General features: G+C 32.7%; 3 protein-coding genes across 3 annotated transcripts; 2 read left to right on the top strand and 1 right to left on the bottom strand.

Moving 5' to 3' along the window:
- Positions 1-9,182: 9,182 nt before the first annotated feature.
- BDB00DRAFT_875082 (uncharacterized protein) lies at positions 9,183-11,197 on the top strand (the record flags this gene model as incomplete). Its single annotated transcript, XM_053127296.1, has 6 exons — positions 9,183-9,244; positions 9,899-10,055; positions 10,137-10,351; positions 10,444-10,742; positions 10,818-11,000; positions 11,097-11,197. The coding sequence occupies 6 exons, from the start codon at positions 9,183-9,185 to the stop codon at positions 11,195-11,197; spliced, it is 1,017 nt and encodes a 338-aa protein (XP_052976885.1).
- Positions 11,198-17,597: 6,400 nt separating this feature from the next.
- On the top strand, positions 17,598-19,303 carry BDB00DRAFT_875080 (uncharacterized protein; the record flags this gene model as incomplete). The annotated part of the gene is made up of 6 exons (XM_053127295.1): positions 17,598-17,611; positions 18,004-18,160; positions 18,242-18,456; positions 18,550-18,848; positions 18,924-19,106; positions 19,203-19,303. 6 exons carry the CDS (start codon positions 17,598-17,600, stop codon positions 19,301-19,303), a joined length of 969 nt encoding a protein of 322 aa, XP_052976884.1.
- A 3,132-nt stretch (positions 19,304-22,435) lies between these two features.
- BDB00DRAFT_836612 (uncharacterized protein) lies at positions 22,436-22,790 on the bottom strand (the record flags this gene model as incomplete). The annotated part of the gene is given in 2 exon segments (XM_053124499.1): positions 22,436-22,748; positions 22,759-22,790. Coding segments are annotated over 2 exon segments (292 nt in total), but the record flags the coding sequence as incomplete, so codon positions are not given.
- Positions 22,791-22,993: the final 203 nt, after the last annotated feature.

The following is a 22,993-nucleotide window of genomic DNA, read 5'->3' as shown; positions in this document are numbered from 1 at the left end:
CCAGTTCGTACATCCTTATCTCCCCCTCTTTGAAGAAAATCTTTGTAGATAGTCTCCCACAATATTTGGAGGGGAACATCGGTGCCCTTTGACGAACGAGTGGAGGTGGCAAGCCAGGATTGACACAACCACACATCCTCTTCATTGCTCCAGCTCGGACCGCGATTGCCAGCTTTTACTGCTGCTGCTGTCGACGATTCTGCAACAACTTCGGGAACGATGGTCGATTCGACACGAGATTCGACATTAGTGATGGGGATCGGGGCAGAAGAACTGGAAGACATTGTTGTTGGAAAAGGAAGTGATTCTTAAAGAAGAGAGAGCTTTATTTTACTGCGTACAACAACGCGATTTTATTTTAGAAAACTTGCCCTAATTTTGGGACGCCTATTCTAAAAAATTTGACCCTTTTCTAAAATAGAATAGAAATAGGACGAACGTTGGAACTCGAAATTTTCTATTTCGGAATCCTAAAATAGAATTTAGAACGACCGTTGGAGATGCTCTTAGGTATTATAAAATTTGCCCCTTTCTTTTGGTAACAACATTTGAAACCTTGGTCACCAAAAATTATCACTATGGCAACGATTTCGTCAGTCATATATGCGCGCAATAATAAGAAGAGCGGATGTAAAAAACGTAATGAAAGAATAAAGTGCATTATTGATTTTTTTACTAAATGATATACTCGTGCATTTTAGTTGTGAATGATTATATTATGACTTGCAAGGAAAGCAGCCAAATTCCATCATTAAAGCAATTCATCGATAATAATATTACTCAGATAATCAAGACAAACGACTTTCGCAGAAAATGCATCTGAATGCTGGACGAGGTTGTTTATTGATGAATTAGAAGAATTAAACATTGAAGGAGAAGTTGAGAAGGTTTGTACTGGTCGTTTTAGTCTATTTTGTTTATCTTCTGTCTTCATACTCTCTTATATATTCATTATCTTTTGGTTGTGTTCTCAATAGGACTTAGATTGGAATGTAATCAATGATCATAAAAATACCAAGGGATCATTATCACCATCATCAGCAGCAGCGTCATCACACTTATCCACCAACAACCGCAGCAATAGTAAAAAGTCGGCCAAAATTATGACAGTGAAGGCGCTAAAAGAAGTTGAAAAGGATTATCGTAACATATTAAAATCTGGAAACGTGTAGAAACTTTCTAGTGGATGTATCGTTGAAAAAGTTATGATGGATTGTGCATTATCTTTGAAATATGAACAGTAAGTGTTTTAACCGTGTATGATTAAGCAAAGGGGGTGGCTAAGAAGAACAATCCTTATCTATAAATTAAATAATATATGTAATATAATGCATTATTTTATGATAGAGTAATTATAGAGTAATTATATATTAAAATTTATTTATGAATTATTGTATATAATATTTTTTTTATTAAAATACTCTAATATAATATCTCTTTGATTAAAATCTTCTTCTTTAACCCAAGAGTTTTGACTTGATTCATAGTTTTTCCATCTTACATAAAATATATATTTTTTATTTTGTATTTTATGATCTTCTATTTTTTCAACTTCATAAATATTTTCATCTTTACTTAAATCTCTAATTTCATATATATTTAAATCATTTTTTTTATTGTTAGATCTTTTCTTACGTTTTCTAGATGTATTTTTATATTGAGGAAAATCAATGATATTTTCACTACTATTGTTATCATTTATATTATTTGTGTTATTTATATCATTTTCTAATTCTATTTCATCAATTGCCATATTTGTATCATTATTATTAGTATCAGCTTCTATTTCCTCTATATTTATTTCTAAAATTTTTTTTTGGAATTAAATTCAATTCATTTAATTTTTTTCATTTGTTCCATTTGATTACTATAGACAATATCAATTAATCTATTTTCATTTAGAAAGTCAAAGTTTTCATTTACCCATAATTTATGGTGTTCTTGCACTATTATATTAAATTTATCCTGAAATGATTGTATATTTTTTAATCAAAATTCTACTTTTAATTGTAAGTTAATATATTTTATATCATCTGTTTTTAAAATAGAATTATTATTACTAAATCTTTTAAATTTATTATATAGATCTTTAAATTGATTCTCTACTATGCTTCTAAAGCTGCCAAACACCTTGTTATAGTGTTCATCTTGAGCTTTTAATTCAATTCCAGTTTCTTTTCTAATTGGATAGAAAAAATTTTTATCATCTAATTTTATATTTTTATTTTTACAGAAATCTTCAAATTGTTTTATAAATAGTATATATCCTCCATCTAAAGCAACACAATCTTCTTCTTTTATTTTATTATATAATTTTATTTTATTATATAATTTCATATTTAAAAACATACCACCATCACTACTTATACCACATAATTTACTTTCAGATAAGTTTAAAACCATTTCATTTATATCTATTAATACTTGAGTTCTAATACCTGAACTTTTTAATTTATAGCTCCATCTTTTTAATTTTCCTATATCTGGCTTATCATATTCAATAGATGAGTCATGACCATCTAACATCATGGTTATATTTTTAAAATGCTTAGGATTTCTAATTAATGATAATAATCTTATTATTATATTACTAAACATATTTAACATACAATAATCTACAAACTTATTTAATTTTTCATAATTTGTTATCCAAAACTCTTTATAAAAGGAGTAAAAGGTAGTGTGAGGAACATATTTTGTTATATTTTTTGAGGTAAATCCTGAAACTAATTGATATAGTAAAAGTAAACCTTTTTCTATTTCTAAAAATGGACCAGGATATTCTTTATTTATATTTAAAATAGTTAAGAAGAAAAATACACTTGTATAACCTAATTTATCTAATAATTCTCTTTTAATATCTTGAATTTCTTTAACATTTTTTAATTCTGTTCGATGTTTATATAAATTCTTTGTTTTTTTCCAATCCTGAGTTAAAAAACTCCATTCTTCTAATATTAATTTATTAATTTCATTTTTTAATTCCTTTTTATATTTTATTATCTCTTCATTATTTTTATTTGCATACTCATCAAATATTTCAATTTCAATTTCCATTTTGGGATAATATATTTGAAACACATCCTTTTTAATAATAGGAAAATTCAATTTTTGGAGGAAAAGTATGCATGCTTACGTAATCAAATCAAAAAAAATAAAAAAATTAAAAAACAAAAAAAAATAATGATAATTATCTATAGGATGATCATATTTATTTACTATATACATTATGTATATTATTTTAAGATTAATTAATCTTTCTAAACTTATTCTTTCATAACTATTATTACATATTAAAAATAATACTACAAATAATTCATTATATGTAATATAGTATAATATATTATAGTTATGGTTTAGTCTTCTAAGGAGGGGGGATTATTGCCCACTTTTTTCCCTTAACTGACAAAATTGCTTCATTAATTGACCTTTAGTCCAGTCCATTCTATTATTTTAAATCCTGACGACCGGTCTTACGTTGATGTTTTCACCGAACAAGAGCTTCAAGAAATTCAAGATTTAAAAAGTATTGATTTCAATCAAAAACTTCCAGCAAATCTCCATCAATACATTTATTTATTCAGCAAAAAGGTAAATTTTTAGCAGTTGTCATCACTCGTGTTTTAATGGAACGATTGTTAACAATGGGCCGTATCTGTATTTAATATATAGAAATCCCTTTCTGACTTGTACCGTACGACAATAGCAAAATCATTTGATCCATTAACCCAGGGTGATTTATACTGGGCTCGAAAGAGCTTTGAAGAAACTCTTGATCTTTACCACTTCAGGTTTTTTGAAGATGATTATGTGAAGGACGACGTGGAATATCGAATTTGGCCATTTGTTTCAAAATGCTTCGATCCCTCTCCTATCCGTGCTCGTTCGTACGTGTTTGTTCAGCTTTCATATATGTGGTTTGATGGCTATGATGGTTATGGATATTCAATGTCATTATTGTTTTTTTATTTATAATTAGGGGGAAACGAAAGTCACAAGCTTCATCCGATCGACACAACCGGAAACGCTCTTTATCGTCAATTGAACCAACTGCTCGACACATTACTGGCATGCAGCCCGATATGAAGTGTCTTTATTTGAATTATGAAATTGGTTTTACTGAAGTTGGTTTAAAAGATGATGGAGAAAACGGCACCAAAGAGTTATATGAGAGTGGCATCAAGGCGCCCAAGATGCTAAAAGACTTTTTTGTCTCTATCATAAATGAACGTCCTTCCATTATCCATTCTATTAAAACAGGAGCCTTCATCATTTCTGGTATGTGTTATACACCAAACGTGGTATACGGCATTCATGTTTCAATTATTAACTAAAAACAATAATTGGTTTCAGGTTTACATATGTCGCCGATTATAATGGATTGTCCCGCTGGCTCCATTTGCTGTATAACTCAATCCGAACGAGCCTCGTTCCCCCTTGCTCCAACAGTTTGTGCCACCCAGCTTATTCCTATAATTGAACTTGTGTATCGCACACGTCTTTATTTGATGGAGACTGTGGAAGCTATTGATGGATGTAATCAAGTGGTGTCACTAGGCAAAAAAAACAAAAAGTGAGTTTTAGTTCCACCTTGTATCACAAGTCCTGAAAGCTCATCATCATCCACTACAGTGACTACAACAACAACCGAAATTGAAGATGAAAATCAAAACGAAAATGGCTATAATTCATCTGCCTCCAGCCAGCCCTCAACAAAAATACAAAGACAATAAGGATCTGATGGGGACCGGCTATGGTTATGATGATTTTAATGCGATCTAGTAACCCTAGATGACTTATTAGCTAAGATATACCAGGATAGCCAAATTAATTTTTATTGAAATAATTCATGCATGAATGTCTTGGCATGCATACATTTAAATTTTTGAAAAAAATAAAAATTGAATTTTTTTTTAATATAAAAATAACACCACAGAATATAAAGCAAAGTATATTTGTTATATTTTTTATTTTTATTACTTCAACAATCGACATGAACCAACTCAACCTTCTCGCATTCTTAGCTATTATGGCTGAATTTGTTCCTATTTTAGGAATTACATTGACACTCTTAATTGAAAGAGCAAAACACCTTGCTGAAAACCATCAGCATATTGAGTATGAACCTCTTATCACACAACTGAGGTCAGAACTCGAAAAAGACCTTACACAGGCTAAAGTAGATAAAAAAACTAAAGATAATGCATGCAATAAAATAATTGGAAGAATTCGAGAATATGTAAGATTCCTCAAATCCTCAAATCCTCAATTTTCCGATGCAATGTTAGAGGGTAACACCTCTGGTGCAGATTCCTCGCAGGGCGGCAAAGAATTCCGATTCCAAAACACTAAAGGGCTGTTCACATATATTTGTAAGGACTTCTATTTAACAAAAGAGCAAATCATGGAATGGTTTATAAAACATGAACGTATTGGTTATCGAATTGAAAAGGCAATTGCATGTGATGAAATTGCACCAGAAACCAATGAGAAACATGTACACATATGGATACAAATGGATGAGCGGTTCGACACAAAAACAGCACATAAATTCTTTACTATTGATGGTGTTACTCTAAATATTAAACCAGGTGGTAATCCACAAAAGTCTATTAGCTATTGTATGAAAGGAAAAGATTATATTTGTTATAATATGGATCTAAATTATGAAATTAAAACCAGAAAAATACACCAACAGTTACTTGGATATCAATTAATTACTAAGCAGCTTAATATGTGGAAGGCTACCGAAATATATCCAGAATTGCTATGGAAATATGATACTGTAAAATCAAATTTAAATTCTTACTTTCATGATGCAGATATGGAAAATAACCCTGGAAATAAATTACATATGTGGTATATGTTTGGTATTGAAACAATGTTTGGTAGCAAAAATAAGATACCACAATACGGGATTGTAGGTCCATCAAATGTAGGTAAGATATATAACACTGATGTATTAGAACAAGGTGGTCATCAAGCATATCTAATAAATAAAGAAAATGATTGATCAGATTATAAGGATGATGATTATGATTTTATGTATAATGAAGAAACAGGTTCTGATTTCAAATTAACATTTTTAAACCAAATGTTAGAAGGAACATGGTTAAAACTTAATGGCAAATTCACAAAGTCAATAACTAAAAAGAAAAATATGCCAATAATACTGAATAGTAACTATATGCCGCACATGTTATACAAAAACAAATCAGTATATGAGTTAGAGCCAACGCTCAATCGTTTATATATTAATCATGTTGATAAGAACCGTAAAGGTCATATAATATGGAATCCATACACAATGAAGGTGAAGGATTATGAAAATAAATTCATGTATTATGAAAACATGGATATGTATAGGGGTCGCAATCTGACCCGCGGGTCAAAACCAACCCACGGGTTGAGGACGGGTCAACGGGTCGTGTTGATGCTTTTCTGACCCGCGGGTCGACCCGTCCAACCATTGACCCGACCCGTTGACCCGTCGTGACCTGTGTATACATATAATATGTATGAGGTACCTATATCTAAGTAGTCAATCTTCTTGTTGGGAAACATAATTAGTTGTCAATATGTCTGCTATAGAACTATAGCATAAAACGTACTTAATTCTTTTTATTGTGGGATTATACTTTATATTCAACAGTATGGGATAAGTAAGCTATAAGCAATATATATGATAGGAGTAAAGAAGTAGCAATAGTGCAATAAGAATATACAATAGAGGGTGGCAGTAAGAGACGCGATTTAACAAAAGACAGAAACGGAATTGAGAAAAGAAAATCGAAGGAAGAAGAAAGAAGTGAAAAGAAAAGGGAAAAGGGAAAAGGATAAGGGGCATATAGGGAAGTCGATTTTCAACCACACTTTAAATATTATGCTTTCTTTAAAGCATGTGAGCCCAAGCGATTTCTTTTGTAATGGCACAGAACCCTTTACCTTTAAGAATAATTACTCAAAACGTAGATGTTGCTAGCACTGCTAGGAATTTGCGTGCCATCATCTTAGAGAGCTATATATATATGGAGTTTTGCACTTCCAGCGCTCAAGTTCAGGCTGATCGACACTTCCTTCATCACTACATTGAAATCAGTCTTGACCCGTCAACCCGAGTTTTGACCCGTCGAGTTGAACGGGTCGGGTCGGGTCAGTGTTTTCTTGACCCGTGGGTCAACGGGTCAGACCCTTGACCCGACCCGACCCGTCCAATTGCGACCCCTAGATATGTATGAGGACTTATACAAAGATGAATTCGAAACGAATTTCAAGATCAGCATACATTTATCTGTTATGCACATAATAGTGGTCAGGATGATATTAAAAAATATACACCAATGGATAAAACAGTAGAGGAACTACAAGAATTAGCTGATACAGAAGAATATATGAAGGAACAAGAAGAAAAACATAATAGTAATAATACACAGAACAATAAACAACATAAACCACCTCAACAAAATAATAGAGGATAGTCAACTGTAAAGGTACCACTATCAGCAGATTGTAGGCATTGGGAAGATGTGTTTAATGATATAAAATGTGATGATGTTGTAAATGATACTACTGATTGGGAAGACCCACCAGAAGATATAGAGAAACATAAATACATAGATGTAAGTACATCTGAATCAGAGAAAAGCAGTGACTGCAACATACCAAATAATATACCAAAACGTAAAAAGAAAAAAAAACACATTAAAAATAAACGGAGAAACAAGCAAATAGTAGAAGAGATACAGCCAAAAGTATATTTTAAAAAGCATAAGGATATTAAACAGGCTATAATAGATGATATAGATATAACAAAACAAACTGACGTCAAAAATAAATCAACAGGTACTAATATAAGTACAAGTATAACTAATGAATGCATAAAACATAAATATAATTGGGCAAGTAAACGAAAGGTTGATGCGGTCAGTTTCAATATAAGATTTTTCAATAAGCAAATAAGTAAGAAATTAATTTAGAGCTGAATACCATGTGTGGCCATATATTCATGTAGCATTTCCTGGGAATTAAACTTATCAACTGTTAACCAACTATTATCCTTTACACTATATCCAACCCACTTAACCTCAAATATGTACTTATTATCAGTATACACATGTCCTACAATTTTCTCAATTTCATATGAATTACTATGTTCTATATTTCTCTGTTCTCTTTGATTTTTTCTCTTGCGTTTAGATGTATTATTTTCAGTTTCGTCCTCACTATCTATAGCCATATCTATTGATTGAGTAATGTTAAGCTGTAGAAATTTCTGCTGCATGTCAACCATTTCGTTATATTCAGTATTTACTTTTTGCTCATTTGAAAATATCAAGTCAAGTTTGCTTTTCTTACTTGGGAATTCAAAATCTTTTCCATACCATAATTTATGATGTGGTTGTACCTCTATATTATACTTATTTACAAATCGCCATATATTAGTAAGAATACAAGCAACACGAAACTGAATATTATAATATCTTATATCAGTTATTTGCAATGCTGCACGATTATTATTAAATCGTTCAAATTTAGAGCCTAACATAGAGAACTGTGCTTCTATTGCTGAACGAAATGATCCAAACTTGTTATTAAAGTATGTCTCATTGATTGTTAACTTTTGTCCTGGTTCTTTTCTTATGGGATGTAAAAAATTACGATCATAAAACTATATCCAGCATCTGTCGCATTATCTTTAAACTTTTGTATAAATAAATTATATCCACCATCCATTCCTAAACAATCTGCCTCACTTATTTTTTTATATAGTTTCATATTAATAAACATAGTACCATCATTTCCGATAGCACATTTTTCAGATACTGAAACATGTGTAATTATTTCATTCATATCCTGTATAACTTGTGTACGTACAGCTAGCCCTTTTAATTTATATGAATATAATTGTGAATGTGACTCATTTGGTTTATAATACTTTATTTTACTATTATGTCCATCAATAAGTAGTGTAACATTCTTAAAACCATCTGGATTGTTTATTATTGTTGATAGAATGCGAATACGTGGTGATGAGAACATACTATCTAGATCTTGTTTTACCTTTTTATTCAATTCATTATAGTTAGTAATCCAGAACCGCTTATATAAATCATAAAATGTTGCATATGGCATAACAGTATGCATATCCTTTCCTGATACACCTGATACTATATGATATAATAATGCAAGTCCTTTTTCAATCTCGCGGTATGGCCCTGGATATTCAATATTTCCATATAAAGCTGTAAGAAAATAAAATATAGGTATAAATCCAAATCTATTAAGTAATACATCCTTTATATCATTTATTGTATTATTCTTCATATCTTTAATAGCTGTTCTATGATTAAATCTATGTTGCATTTCAGGCCAAGATTTATCAAGAAAAGTCCATTTATTATCAATTTTCAATTTCAATATCGAGTTGTTCAATGTGTTGTGTTGTGTTCATTTTTATTTGTTGTTATATACTTTAAACAATCGCTCTTTTTTTTCTCGTGGGAGGTTACCAATATAAATAAAAAAATTCAATTTTTATTATTTTTATTGTAAATTAATAATTAATTCGGCCACTGATGGTTATACCGATCATAGCAATTTTATTATCTATATTACAGCTAGTAGATTATAATTGGTTAGACAACTAATAGTAGGACGCCTATAGGATGATCGTATTTATTTACTATATACATTATGTATATTATTTTAAGATTAATTAATCTTTCTAAACTTATTCTTTCATAACTATTATTACATATTAAAAATAATACTACAAATAATTCATTATATGTAATATAGTATAATATATTATAGCTATGGTTTAGTCTTCTAAGGAGGGGGGATTATTGCCCACTTTTTTCCCTTAACTGACAAAATTGCTTCATTAATTGACCTTTAGTCCAGTCCATTCTATTATTTTAAATCCTGACGACCGGTCTTACGTTGATGTTTTCACCGAACAAGAGCTTCAAGAAATTCAAGATTTAAAAAGTATTGATTTCAATCAAAAACTTCCAGCAAATCTCCATCAATACATTTATTTATTCAGCAAAAAGGTAAATTTTTAGCAGTTGTCATCACTCGTGTTTTAATGGAACGATTGTTAACAATGGGCCGTATCTGTATTTAATATATAGAAATCCCTTTCTGACTTGTACCGTACGACAATAGCAAAATCATTTGATCCATTAACCCAGGGTGATTTATACTGGGCTCGAAAGAGCTTTGAAGAAACTCTTGATCTTTACCACTTCAGGTTTTTTGAAGATGATTATGTGAAGGACGACGTGGAATATCGAATTTGGCCATTTGTTTCAAAATGCTTCGATCCCTCTCCTATCCGTGCTCGTTCGTACGTGTTTGTTCAGCTTTCATATATGTGGTTTGATGGCTATGATGGTTATGGATATTCAATGTCATTATTGTTTTTTTATTTATAATTAGGGGGAAACGAAAGTCACAAGCTTCATCCGATCGACACAACCGGAAACGCTCTTTATCGTCAATTGAACCAACTGCTCGACACATTACTGGCATGCAGCCCGATATGAAGTGTCTTTATTTGAATTATGAAATTGGTTTTACTGAAGTTGGTTTAAAAGATGATGGAGAAAACGGCACCAAAGAGTTATATGAGAGTGGCATCAAGGCGCCCAAGATGCTAAAAGACTTTTTTGTCTCTATCATAAATGAACGTCCTTCCATTATCCATTCTATTAAAACAGGAGCCTTCATCATTTCTGGTATGTGTCATACACCAAACGTGGTATACGGCATTCATGTTTCAATTATTAACTAAAAACAATAATTGGTTTCAGGTTTACATATGTCGCCGATTATAATGGATTGTCCCGCTGGCTCCATTTGCCGTATAACTCAATCCGAACGAGCCTCGTTCCCCCTTGCTCCAACAGTTTGCGCCACCCAGCTTATTCCTATAATTGAACTTGTGTATCGCACACGTCTTTATTTGATGGAGACTGTGGAAGCTATTGATGGATGTAATCAAGTGGTGTCACTAGGCAAAAAAAACAAAAAGTGAGTTTTAGTTCCACCTTGTATCACAAGTCCTGAAAGCTCATCATCATCCACTACAGTGACTACAACAACAACCGAAATTGAAGATGAAAATCAAAACGAAAATGGCTATAATTCATCTGCCTCCAGCCAGCCCTCAACAAAAATACAAAGACAATAAGGATCTGATGGGGACCGGCTATGGTTATGATGATTTTAATGCGATCTAGTAACCCTAGATGACTTATTAGTTAAGATATACCAGGATAGCCAAATTAATTTTTATTGAAATAATTCATGCATGAATGTCTTGGCATGCATACATTTAAATTTTTGAAAAAAATAAAAATTGAATTTTTTTTTAATATAAAAATAACACCACAGAATATAAAGCAAAGTATATTTGTTATATTTTTTATTTTTATTACTTCAACAATCGACATGAACCAACTCAACCTTCTCGCATTCTTAGCTATTATGGCTGAATTTGTTCCTATTTTAGGAATTACATTGACACTCTTAATTGAAAGAGCAAAACACCTTGCTGAAAACCATCAGCATATTGAGTATGAACCTCTTATCACACAACTGAGGTCAGAACTCGAAAAAGACCTTACACAGGCTAAAGTAGATAAAAAAACTAAAGATAATGCATGCAATAAAATAATTGGAAGAATTCGAGAATATGTAAGATTCCTCAAATCCTCAAATCCTCAATTTTCCGATGCAATGTTAGAGGGTAACACCTCTGGTGCAGATTCCTCGCAGGGCGGCAAAGAATTCCGATTCCAAAACACTAAAGGGCTGTTCACATATATTTGTAAGGACTTCTATTTAACAAAAGAGCAAATCATGGAATGGTTTATAAAACATGAACGTATTGGTTATCGAATTGAAAAGGCAATTGCATGTGATGAAATTGCACCAGAAACCAATGAGAAACATGTACACATATGGATACAAATGGATGAGCGGTTCGACACAAAAACAGCACGTAAATTCTTTACTATTGATGGTGTTACTCCAAATATTAAACCAGGTGGTAATCCACAAAAGTCTATTAGCTATTGTATGAAAGGAAAAGATTATATTTGTTATAATATGGATCCAAATTATGAAATTAAAACCAGAAAAATGCACCAACAGTTACTTGGATATCAATTAATTACTAAGCAGCTTAATATGCGGAAGGCTACCGAAATATATCCAGAATTACTATGGAAATATGATACTGTAAAATCAAATTTAAATTCTTACTTTCATGATGCAGATATGGAAAATAACCCTGGAAATAAATTACATATGTGGTCTATGTTTGGTATTGAAACAATGTTTGGTGGTAAAAATAAGATACCACAATACTGGATTGTAGGTAAGACATATAGCATTGATGTATTAGAACAAGGTGGCCATCGAGCATATCTAATGAATAATGAAAATGATTGGTCAGATTATAAGGATGATGATTATGATTTTATGTATAATGAAGAAACAGGTTCTGATTTCAAATTAACATTTTTAAGCCAAATGTTAGAAGGAACGTGGTTAAAACTTAATGGCAAATTCACAAAGTCAATAACTAAAAAGAAAAATATGCCAATAATACTGAATAGTAACTATATGCCGCACATGTTATACAAAAATAAATCAGTATATGAGTTAGAGCCAACGCTCAATCGTTTATATATTATCTATGTTGATAAGAACCATAAAGGTCATATAATATGGAATCCATACACAATGAAGGTGAAGGATTATTAAAATAAATTCATGTATTATGAAAACATGGATATGTATGAGGACTTATACAAAGATGAATTCGAAAACGAATTTCAAGATCAGCATACATTTATCCGTTATGCACATAATAGTGGTCAGGATAATATTAAAAAATATACACCAATGGATAAAACAGTAGAGGAACTACAAGAATTACAGTAGCTGATACAGAAGAATATATGAAGGAACAAGAAGAAAAACATAATAGTAATAATACACAGAACAATAAACAACATAAACCACCTCAACAAAATAATAGAGGATGGTAAACTGTAAAGGTACCACCATCAGCAGATTGTAGGCATTGGGAAGATGTGTTTAATGATATAAAATGTGATGATGTTGTAAATGATACTACTGATTGGGAAGACCCACCAGAAGATATAGAGAAACATAAATACATAGATGTAAGTACATCTGAATCAGAGAAAAGCAGTGCCTGCAACATACCAAATAATATACCAAAACGTAAAAAGAAAAAAAGACACATTAAAAATAAACAGAGAAACAAGCAAATAGTAGAAGAAATACAGCCAAAAGAATATTTTAAAAAGCATAAGGATATAAAACAGGCTATAATAGATGATATAGATATAACAAAAGAAACTGACGTCAAAAATAAATCAACAGGTACTAATATAAGTACAAGTATAACTAATGAATGCATAAAACATAAATATAATTGGGCAAGTAAACGAAAGGTTGATGCGGTCAGTTTCAATATAAAATTTTTTAATAAGCAAAAATAAGTAAGAAATTAATTTAGAGCTGAATACCATGTGTGGCCATATATTCATGTAGCATTTCCTGGGAATTAAACTTATCAACTGTTAACCAACTATTATCCTTTACACTATATCCAACCCACTTAACCTCAAATATGTACTTATTATCAGTATACACATGTCCTACAATTTTCTCAATTTCATATGAATTACTATGTTCTATATTTCTCTGTTCTCTTTGATTTTTTCTCTTGCGTTTAGATGTATTATTTTCACTTTCGTCCTCACTATCTATAGCCATATCTATTTATTGATTAATATTAAGCTGTAGAAATTTCTGCTGCATGTCAACCATTTCGTTATATTCAGTATTTACTTTTTGCTCATTTAAAAATACTAAGTCAAGTTTGTTTTTCTTACTTGGGAATTCAAAGTCTTTTCCATACCATAATTTATGATGTGGTTGTACCTCTATATTATACTTATTTACAAATCGCTATATATTAGTAAGAATACAAGCAACACGAAACTGAATATTATAATATCTTATATCAGATATTTGCAATGCTGCACGATTATTATTAAATCATTCAAATTTAGAGCCTAACATAGAAAACTGTGCTTCTATTGCTGAACGAAATGATCCAAACTTGTTATTAAAGTATGTCTCATTGATTGTTAACTTTTGTCCTGGTTCTTTTCTTATGGGATGTAAAAAATTACGATCATAAAAACTATATCCAGCATCTGTCGCATTATCTTTAAACTTTTGTATAAATAAATTATATCCACCATCCATTCCTAAACAATCTGCCTCACTTATTTTTTTATATAGTTTCATATTAATAAACATAGTACCATCATTTCCGATAGCACATTTTTCAGATACTGAAACATGTGTAATTATTTCATTCATATCCTGTATAACTTGTGTACGTACAGCTGGCCCTTTTAATTTATATGAATATAATTGTGAATGTGACTCATTTGGTTTATAATACTTTATTTTACTATCATGTCCATCAATAAGTAGTGTAACATTCTTAAAACCATCTGGATTGTTTATTATTGCTGATAGAATGCGAATACGTGGTGATGAGAACATACTATCTAGATCTTGTTTTACCTTTTTATTCAATTCATTATAGTTAGTAATCCAGAACCGCTTATATAAATCATAAAATGTTGCATATGGCATAACAGTATGCATATCCTTTCCTGATACACCTGATACCATATGATATAATAATGCAAGTCCTTTTTCAATCTCGCGGTATGGCCCTGGATATTCAATATTTCCATATAAAGCTGTAAGAAAATAAAATACAGGTATAAATCCAAATCTATTAAGTAATACATCCTTTATATCATTTATTGTATTATTCTTCATATCTTTAATAGCTGTTCTATGATTAAATCTATATTGCATTTCAGGCTAAGATTTATCAAGAAAAGTCCATTTATTATCAATTTTCAATTTCAATATCGAGTTGTTCAATGTGTTGTGTTGTGTTCATTTTTATTTGTTGTTATATACTTTAAACAATCGCTCTTTTTTTTCTCATGGGAGGTTACCAAGATAAATAAAAAAATTCAATTTTTATTATTTTTATTGTAAATCAATAATTAATTCGGCCACTGATGGTTATACCGATCATAGCAATTTTATTATCTACAGTTGTACCCCGGTTTTTGCAACCCCTGGTTTTGCAATTCCTCGTATATCTGCAACTTTTTTTGAAAAATCCAAAAAAAACTTAGTAGTTTCGCAAATTTGCAACTTGCAAATGAGTTTATACGATTTGCACGTTATCGGGGTGAAAACAGCTTCAATTTTTGCAATATCAGCTGAAGGAAGCATCCGTTGCGTGTTATCGAGGAATAAGATGAAACGGTTGCGGCAAGATAAATATGTAGATATGAAGATGTATTTGTTGTCAAAATAAAAAATTACTATCTGGTAGTTGAATGGCCAGTAGAATTGGGACACGTATATAGCACTTATTGGGTTGAATCCACAAAAGAAATGATGAAAACATAAGAAAAAGCAAAATGTTTGCTCAAATGAGCTTTCAACTACATATTGAAGAAGTCATCAAGGGATGATTGTCGGGAGAATGATTACTGTCTGAGACTCTCCTGAATCCTGCGCAAAGACTTCTTTAAGTCGTAGTAATCGATGTCATCCAAAAAGCTCAAAACTCCTGCAATCGCAACCTGTTTTTCTTTCGACGTTAGCTCTGGAATAGCTGAATCGTCGCTTTCGTCCACCGTATCAGTCTGCTTCTCTATCTCTACACCTTTTACTAGATCGAGGATTTCATCATCGGTCATGGAAGCAGGGGCAGCTTGTTTCTCGTAATCCGGCTCAGCCAAATCGCCAACTTGTTCTGTATCTTCAATGTCGTCGCCATAAATACCTCGGATATGGTTGATAAGCTCACTTTCAAGCGACTGTTGTTCCCTAACGATATCGGCTACTGGATGCTCCATTCGCACGTCAAATGCATCAGGGAGTGCTTTTATAAAGCAGTGGCGCACAGTATCCACTCTGACATGTTTTGTCCAGGCTAGTTGCGCCCATTTCATCGCAGTCAGTATGGAGACTTTGAACAACTGGCTGTTGCCGCTCACCAGAACACGACCATCGAGACTGATGGTTTGCTCATACACTCGTCGGTATTTGTAGTTGCTATAGAATTTAGATATATTAATACATATCGTTTTTACCACTAGTTAAACGCTCGAACAGTTGCTCAGTGCCTTATAAATACTTACTTAAAGTGAGCTTTGAAGGATCTGATAATCCCTGCATCCAAAGGTTGCGCTTGTGATGTGGAATTTGGCGGCAGATACACAAGCTCGATGTTTTCCGGCGTGTAACTGCAGCGATGCCCCGAGAAGTTATCTAGAAGGAGAAGTATACGTCGCCTTTGGTGACCCATAGCTCTATCGAATCTTCTAAGATAATTCTTAAAGATGTTGCTTGTCATCCATGCTGTTTTGTTGGCAAAATACTGACTGAATCCATAAGATACGGCTATATAGTTTGATTGTGAATCGTAGATATGGTTAAAGGACATGTATTCTGAACATTAGTCTATTTTTCGAACATACCTGTTTTGTTTTTTCCAAAGCACGTCGGATTCAAACTTTTTCCAATATACACGGGCTCACGGAAGTCACTGCCGTCAGCATTTATGGTAAGTGCAACGGTCATTCTGGATTTGTCTTGCTTGATTCCTTGAATGCGTCTTGAGGCAATGGTGGTCAAAGGCGGGTTACAATACAACAATGCAGTCTCATCCATGTTATAAACATCGCGAGGATTGTAGCCTTGGATTTTGCGGATTATAAACGGAAGTTGTTCTTGCATAGCAGCTGTATCCGTAGAGCCTGATTCTCCATGGATTTTAAAGCCGCCGATAGAATAGCGTTTTTTAAAGCGGTCCTGCCAGCCATGCGATGCCTTAAAGGCGCCATCAGGATATCCCAGTGCTTTTGCGAACCTTTTACCAGCGGTGGCAATGGCAAACCAGTTGAGTGGAACATTGCTTTTTTCACACTCTAACATCCAGTAGTAAATGGCATCCTCGACGTCCTGTGAAAGAGAAGGGTATGGAATTAGATATATGATGAATGTACATTGCAACAACAAGTGTAAATCCACCCTGTAGCTTACAGCAAATCGCCCTTTGGAACGGCGTTTTGCTATCCTGAACGCGGATCTGTCGCCAGCCAGAGGGTCAGCACGTCGTCTCTTGATTAAGCGCGAAAAACTTGAGATGTTTGGAACAGAATCGTTTTGGTAGTTCTCCTTGAAAAACTTAATCAAGCCTTTCAGACCCTTGACTCTCCCGCTCAAGTGCTCGTCGTACGTTCTATCCTCTTGCTCGGATGTGAACTTGTGGAACGATTTTGTCATGTGTAAAAGAATAATTATCAAACCACTAGACAGCTTCAATGAAAGAACGGTCTTATATATGCAAGTAGTAACATTTAGAGCTGTGTGAATATTCCCACAGAACGTATCGTACATCATCTCTGACAGATAAACAATGGGCTAGTGTTTATAGCATGACTTATCCAGTGTTTATTTGAAGCAGAATTGTGTACCCCGTTACTTGCAAATCCTCACTTTTTGCAAAAAAAATTCGGAAAAACCTCGGTTGCAAAAACCAGGGTACAACTGTATATTACAGCTAGTAGATTATAATTGGTTAGACAACTAATAGTAGGACGCCTATAGGATGATCGTATTTATTTACTATATACATTATGTATATTATTTTAAGATTAATTAATCTTTCTAAACTTATTCTTTCATAACTATTATTACATATTAAAAATAATACTACAAATAATTCATTATATGTAATATAGTATAATATATTATAGCTATGGTTTAGTCTTCTAAGGAGGGGGGATTATTGCCTACTTTTTTCCCTTAACTGACAAAATTGCTTCATTAATTGACCTTTAGTCCAGTCCATTCTATTATTTTAAATCCTGACGACCGGTCTTACGTTGATGTTTTCACCGAACAAGAGCTTCAAGAAATTCAAGATTTAAAAAGTATTGATTTCAATCAAAAACTTCCAGCAAATCTCCATCAATACATTTATTCATTCAGCAAAAAGGTAAATATTTAGCAGTTGTCATCACTCGTGTTTTAATGGAACGATTGTTAACAATGGGCCCTATCTGTATTTAATATATAGAAATCCCTTTCTGACTTGTACCGTACGATAACAGCAAAATCATTTGATCCATTAACCCAGGGTGATTTATACTGGGCTCGAAAGAGCTTTGAAGAAACTCTTGATCTTTACCACTTCAGGTTTTTTGAAGATGATTATGTGAAGGACGACGTGGAATATCGAATTTGGCCGTTTGTTTCAAAATGCTTCGATCCCTCTCCTATCCGTGCTCGTTCGTACGTGTTTGTTCAGCTTTCATATATGTGGTTTGATGGCTATGATGGTTATGGATATTCAATGTCATTATTGTTTTCTTTATTTATAATTAGGGGGAAACGAAAGTCACAAGCTTCATCCGATCGACACAACCGGAAACGCTCTTTATCGTCAATTGAACCAACTGCTCGACACATTACTGGCATGCAGCCCGATATGAAGTGTCTTTATTTGAATTATGAAATTGGTTTTACTGAAGTTGGTTTAAAAGATGATGGAGAAAACGGCACCAAAGAGTTATATGAGAGTGGCATCAAGGCGCCCAAGATGCTAAAAGACTTTTTTGTCTCTATCATAAATGAACGTCCTTCCATTATCCATTCTATTAAAACAGGAGCCTTCATCATTTCTGGTATGTGTCATACACCAAACGTGGTATACGGCATTCATGTTTCAATTATTAACTAAAAACAATAATTGGTTTCAGGTTTACATATGTCGCCGATTATAATGGATTGTCCCGCTGGCTCCATTTGCCGTATAACTCAATCCGAACGAGCCTCGTTCCCCCTTGCTCCAACAGTTTGCGCCACCCAGCTTATTCCTATAATTGAACTTGTGTATCGCACACGTCTTTATTTGATGGAGACTGTGGAAGCTATTGATGGATGTAATCAAGTGGTGTCACTAGGCAAAAAAAACAAAAAGTGAGTTTTAGTTCCACCTTGTATCACAAGTCCTGAAAGCTCATCATCATCCACTACAGTGACTACAACAACAACCGAAATTGAAGATGAAAATCAAAACGAAAATGGCTATAATTCATCTGCCTCCAGCCAGCCCTCAACAAAAATACAAAGACAATAAGGATCTGATGGGGACCGGCTATGGTTATGATGATTTTAATGCGATCTAGTAACCCTAGATGACTTATTAGTTAAGATATACCAGGATAGCCAAATTAATTTTTATTGAAATAATTCATGCATGAATGTCTTGGCATGCATACATTTAAATTTTTGAAAAAAATAAAAATTGAATTTTTTTTTAATATAAAAATAACACCACAGAATATAAAGCAAAGTATATTTGTTATATTTTTTATTTTTATTACTTCAACAATCGACATGAACCAACTCAACCTTCTCGCATTCTTAGCTATTATGGCTGAATTTGTTCCTATTTTAGGAATTACATTGACACTCTTAATTGAAAGAGCAAAACACCTTGCTGAAAACCATCAGCATATTGAGTATGAACCTCTTATCACACAACTGAGGTCAGAACTCGAAAAAGACCTTACACAGGCTAAAGTAGATAAAAAAACTAAAGATAATGCATGCAATAAAATAATTGGAAGAATTCGAGAATATGTAAGATTCCTCAAATCCTCAAATCCTCAATTTTCCGATGCAATGTTAGAGGGTAACACCTCTGGTACAGATTCCTCGCAGGGCGGCAAAGAATTCCGATTCCAAAACACTAAAGGGCTGTTCACATATATTTGTAAGGACTTCTATTTAACAAAAGAGCAAATCATGGAATGGTTTATAAAACATGAACGTATTGGTTATCGAATTGAAAAGGCAATTGCATGTGATGAAATTGCACCAGAAACCAATGAGAAACATGTACACATATGGATACAAATGGATGAGCGGTTCGACACAAAAACAGCACGTAAATTCTTTACTATTGATGGTGTTACTCCAAATATTAAACCAGGTGGTAATCCACAAAAGTCTATTAGCTATTGTATGAAAGGAAAAGATTATATTTGTTATAATATGGATCCAAATTATGAAATTAAAACCAGAAAAATGCACCAACAGTTACTTAGATATCAATTAATTACTAAGCAGCTTAATATGTGGAAGGCTACCGAAATATATCCAGAATTGCTATGGAAATATGATACTGTAAAATCAAATTTAAATTCTTACTTTCATGATGCAGATATGGAAAATAACCCTGGAAATAAATTACATATGTGGTCTATGTTTGGTATTGAAACAATGTTTGGTGGTAAAAATAAGATACCACAATACTGGATTGTAGGTAAGACATATAGCATTGATGTATTAGAACAAGGTGGCCATCGAGCATATCTAATGAATAATGAAAATGATTGGTCAGATTATAAGGATGATGATTATGATTTTATGTATAATGAAGAAACAGGTTCTGATTTCAAATTAACATTTTTAAGCCAAATGTTAGAAGGAACGCGGTTAAAACTTAATGGCAAATTCACAAAGTCAATAACTAAAAAGAAAAATATGCCAATAATACTGAATAGTAACTATATGCCGCACATGTTATACAAAAATAAATCAGTATATGAGTTAGAGCCAACGCTCAATCGTTTATATATTATCTATGTTGATAAGAACCATAAAGGTCATATAATATGGAATCCATACACAATGAAGGTGAAGGATTATTAAAATAAATTCATGTATTATGAAAACATGGATATGTATGAGGACTTATACAAAGATGAATTCGAAAACGAATTTCAAGATCAGCATACATTTATCCGTTATGCACATAATAGTGGTCAGGATAATATTAAAAAATATACACCAATGGATAAAACAGTAGAGGAACTACAAGAATTACAGTAGCTGATACAGAAGAATATATGAAGGAACAAGAAGAAAAACATAATAGTAATAATACACAGAACAATAAACAACATAAACCACCTCAACAAAATAATAGAGGATGGTAAACTGTAAAGGTACCACCATCAGCAGATTGTAGGCATTGGGAAGATGTGTTTAATGATATAAAATGTGATGATGCTGTAAATGATACTACTGATTGGGAAGACCTACCAGAAGATATAGAGAAACATAAATACATAGATGTAAGTACATCTGAATCAGAGAAAAGCAGTGACTGCAACATACCAAATAATATACCAAAACGTAAAAAGAAAAAAAGACACATTAAAAATAAACGGAGAAACAAGCAAATAGTAGAAGAAATACAGCCAAAAGAATATTTTAAAAAGCATAAGGATATAAAACAGGCTATAATAGATGATATAGATATAACAAAAGAAACTGACGTCAAAAATATATCAACAGGTACTAATATAAGTACAAGTATAACTAATGAATGCATAAAACATAAATATAATTGGGCAAGTAAACGAAAGGTTGATGCGGTCAGTTTCAATATGAGATTTTTTAATAAGCAAATAAGTAAGAAATTAATTAGGGATTGAATACCATGTGTGGCCATATATTCATGTAGCATTTCCTGGGAATTAAACTTATCAACTGTTAACCAACTATTATCCTTTACACTATATCCAACCCACTTAACCTCAAATATGTACTTATTATCAGTATACACATGTCCTACAATCTTCTCAATTTCATATGAATTACTATGTTCTATATTTCTCTGTTCTCTTTGATTTTTTCTCTTGCGTTTAGATGTATTATTTTCAGTTTCGTCCTCACTATCTATAGCCATATCTATTGATTGAGTAATGTTAAGCTGTAGAAATTTCTACTGCATGTCAACCATTTCGTTATATTCAGTATTTACTTTTTGCTAGGGTCGCAATTGGACGGGTCGGGTCGGGTCAAGTGTCTGACCCGTTGACCCGCGGGTCAAGAAAACACTGACCCGACCCGACTCGTTCAACCTGACGGGTCAGAACTCGGGTTGACGGGTCAAGACTGATTTCAATATAGTGATGAAGGAAGTGTCGATCAGCCTGAACTTGAGCGCTGGAAGTGCAAAACTCCATATATATATAGCTCTCTAAGATGATGGCACGCAAATTCCTAGCAGTGCTAGCAACATCTACGTTTTGAGTGGATTATTCTTAAAGGTAAAGGGTTCTGTGCCATCACAAAAGAAATCGCTTGGGCTCACATGCTTTAAAGAAAGCATAATATTTAAAGTGTGGTTGAAAATCGACTTCCCTATATGCCTCTTATCCTTTTCCCTGTTCCCTTTTCTTTTCACTTCTTTCTTCTTCCTTCGATTTTCTTTTCTCAACTTTTCTGTCTTTTGTTAAATCGCGTCTCTTACTGCCACCTAGGGATCCGTATCTGAACCGAGCCGGAACCGCACCGGTTCTGTATAAGTAGAACCGAAGAACCGAGAGGCAGAAGATTGCAATCAGCGATTTTGGTAATTAGTATAAAGTAGGCTATAATGGAAGTTACGAACAATGTTATTCCGAAAAGACCACGAAGTAGTGTATTTGCAAGCCATACCTTATTGAAAAACTTAACAAAACCTGCAAAAGCAGAAGGGAGTGAAAAATAGTAAAGAAGAGAAGAGAAAAAACACTTCTTCTGATGGCAGCTTGCTTTCTCTGCCCATGACGCGCATTATTACTTGTTCCTCTACTTTGCTACCCACAATGCATTTTTCTCCATGACGTACTACTTTACTAGATTTATCATGGCTTCTCGATCAGTTTTATCAAGTTTGTGCATTCCGTTTGAGATTGCGCATTCTGGGGCTCATAACAGAATTATCTTACCCATTCACCCTTTGCCTTTTATGAGACACTATACACTATAC

Source organism: Zychaea mexicana (assembly GCF_025766255.1).
Source record: "Zychaea mexicana strain RSA 1403 chromosome Unknown BDB00scaffold_68, whole genome shotgun sequence".
NCBI classification, from domain to species: Eukaryota; Fungi; Mucoromycota; class Mucoromycetes; order Mucorales; family Lichtheimiaceae; genus Zychaea; species Zychaea mexicana.
Note: the sequence above shows the minus strand (reverse complement) of the source record. Positions and strands in the feature narration are given on the sequence as shown.